The sequence below is a fragment of the Empidonax traillii genome, unplaced genomic scaffold (genome assembly GCF_003031625.1).
Source record: "Empidonax traillii isolate 1590-97213 ecotype Southwest subspecies unplaced genomic scaffold, ASM303162v1 scaffold1941:size121899, whole genome shotgun sequence".
Classification (NCBI taxonomy): domain Eukaryota; kingdom Metazoa; phylum Chordata; class Aves; order Passeriformes; family Tyrannidae; genus Empidonax; species Empidonax traillii.
Window position 1 is genome coordinate 18,901 of NW_020957134.1, and position 1,051 is coordinate 19,951.

General features: G+C 50.7%; 1 protein-coding gene across 1 annotated transcript; it reads right to left on the bottom strand.

The window, feature by feature from the left end:
• Positions 1-273: 273 nt before the first annotated feature.
• On the bottom strand, positions 274-999 carry LOC114071286 (olfactory receptor 14J1-like; the record flags this gene model as incomplete). Its single annotated transcript, XM_027909079.1, has 1 exon — positions 274-999. A coding segment is annotated over one exon (726 nt), but the record flags the coding sequence as incomplete, so codon positions are not given.
• Between the last annotated feature and the right edge of the window lie 52 nt (positions 1,000-1,051).

The following is a 1,051-nucleotide window of genomic DNA, read 5'->3' on the forward strand; positions in this document are numbered from 1 at the left end:
GGCAGGATATTTGACAAAACAGTTGCTACAGGAGTTTTATTTTATTTACACAATTGTGGGTCAAAACAAAGAGGGAAAGAGTGAATTAGGTATGAGATAAAGAATAAATTTCTGTGTTAAGAACAGTAAAAGAGGAAAAAACACATGAAAACTCCACCAGTGCCACTCTCAAAAGCTTTAGAAGGCAGGTTGGGCCAACGAAGGGATACACAGTGTGTTTTTGGCAGAAGAAAAGAAGGAGGGTATTGTTCCTGAAAAGCATCCAGTCATCATTTTCCTTATGGCATCCCTGAGCTGCTGGTTCCTCAGGCTGTAGATGAGGGGGTTCATTGTTGGAGGCACCACCGAGTACAGAACTGACAGGGCCAGATCCAGGGATGGGGAGGAGATGGACGGGGGCTTCAGGTGGGCAAGAATGATGGTGCTGACAAAGAGGGAGACCATGGCCAGGTGAGGGAGGCAGGTGGAAAAGGCTTTGTTCCGTCCCTGCTGAGAAGGGATCCTGAGCACAGCTCTGAAGATCTGCACATAGGAGAAAACTATGAAAATGAAACAACCAAAACATAAACAGCCACTAACCATAATAAGCCCAATTTCCCTGAGGTAGCCTGAGTGTGAGCAGGAGAGCTTGAGGATCTGAGGGATTTCACAGAAGAACTGGCCCAGGGCATTGCCCTGGCACAGGGGCAGGGAAAATATATTGGCTGTGTGCAGCAGAGCATTGAGAAACCCAGAGGCCCAGGCAGCTGCTGCCATGTGGGCACAAGCTCTGCTGCCCAGGAGGGTCCCGTAGTGCAGGGGTTTGCAGATGGCAACGTAGCGGTCGTAGCACATGATGGTCAGGAGGAAATACTCTGCTGACATGAAAAAGGCAAAGAAAAAGAGCTGTGCAGCACATCCTGTGTAGGAGATGGTTGTGGTGCCCCAGAGGGAGTTGTGCATGGCTTTGGGCACAGTGGTGCAGATGCAGCCCAGGTCTGTGAGGGAGAGGTGCAGCAGGAAGAAGTCCCTGGGGGTGTGCAGGTGCTGGTCGCAGGCTACGGCGCTGAGG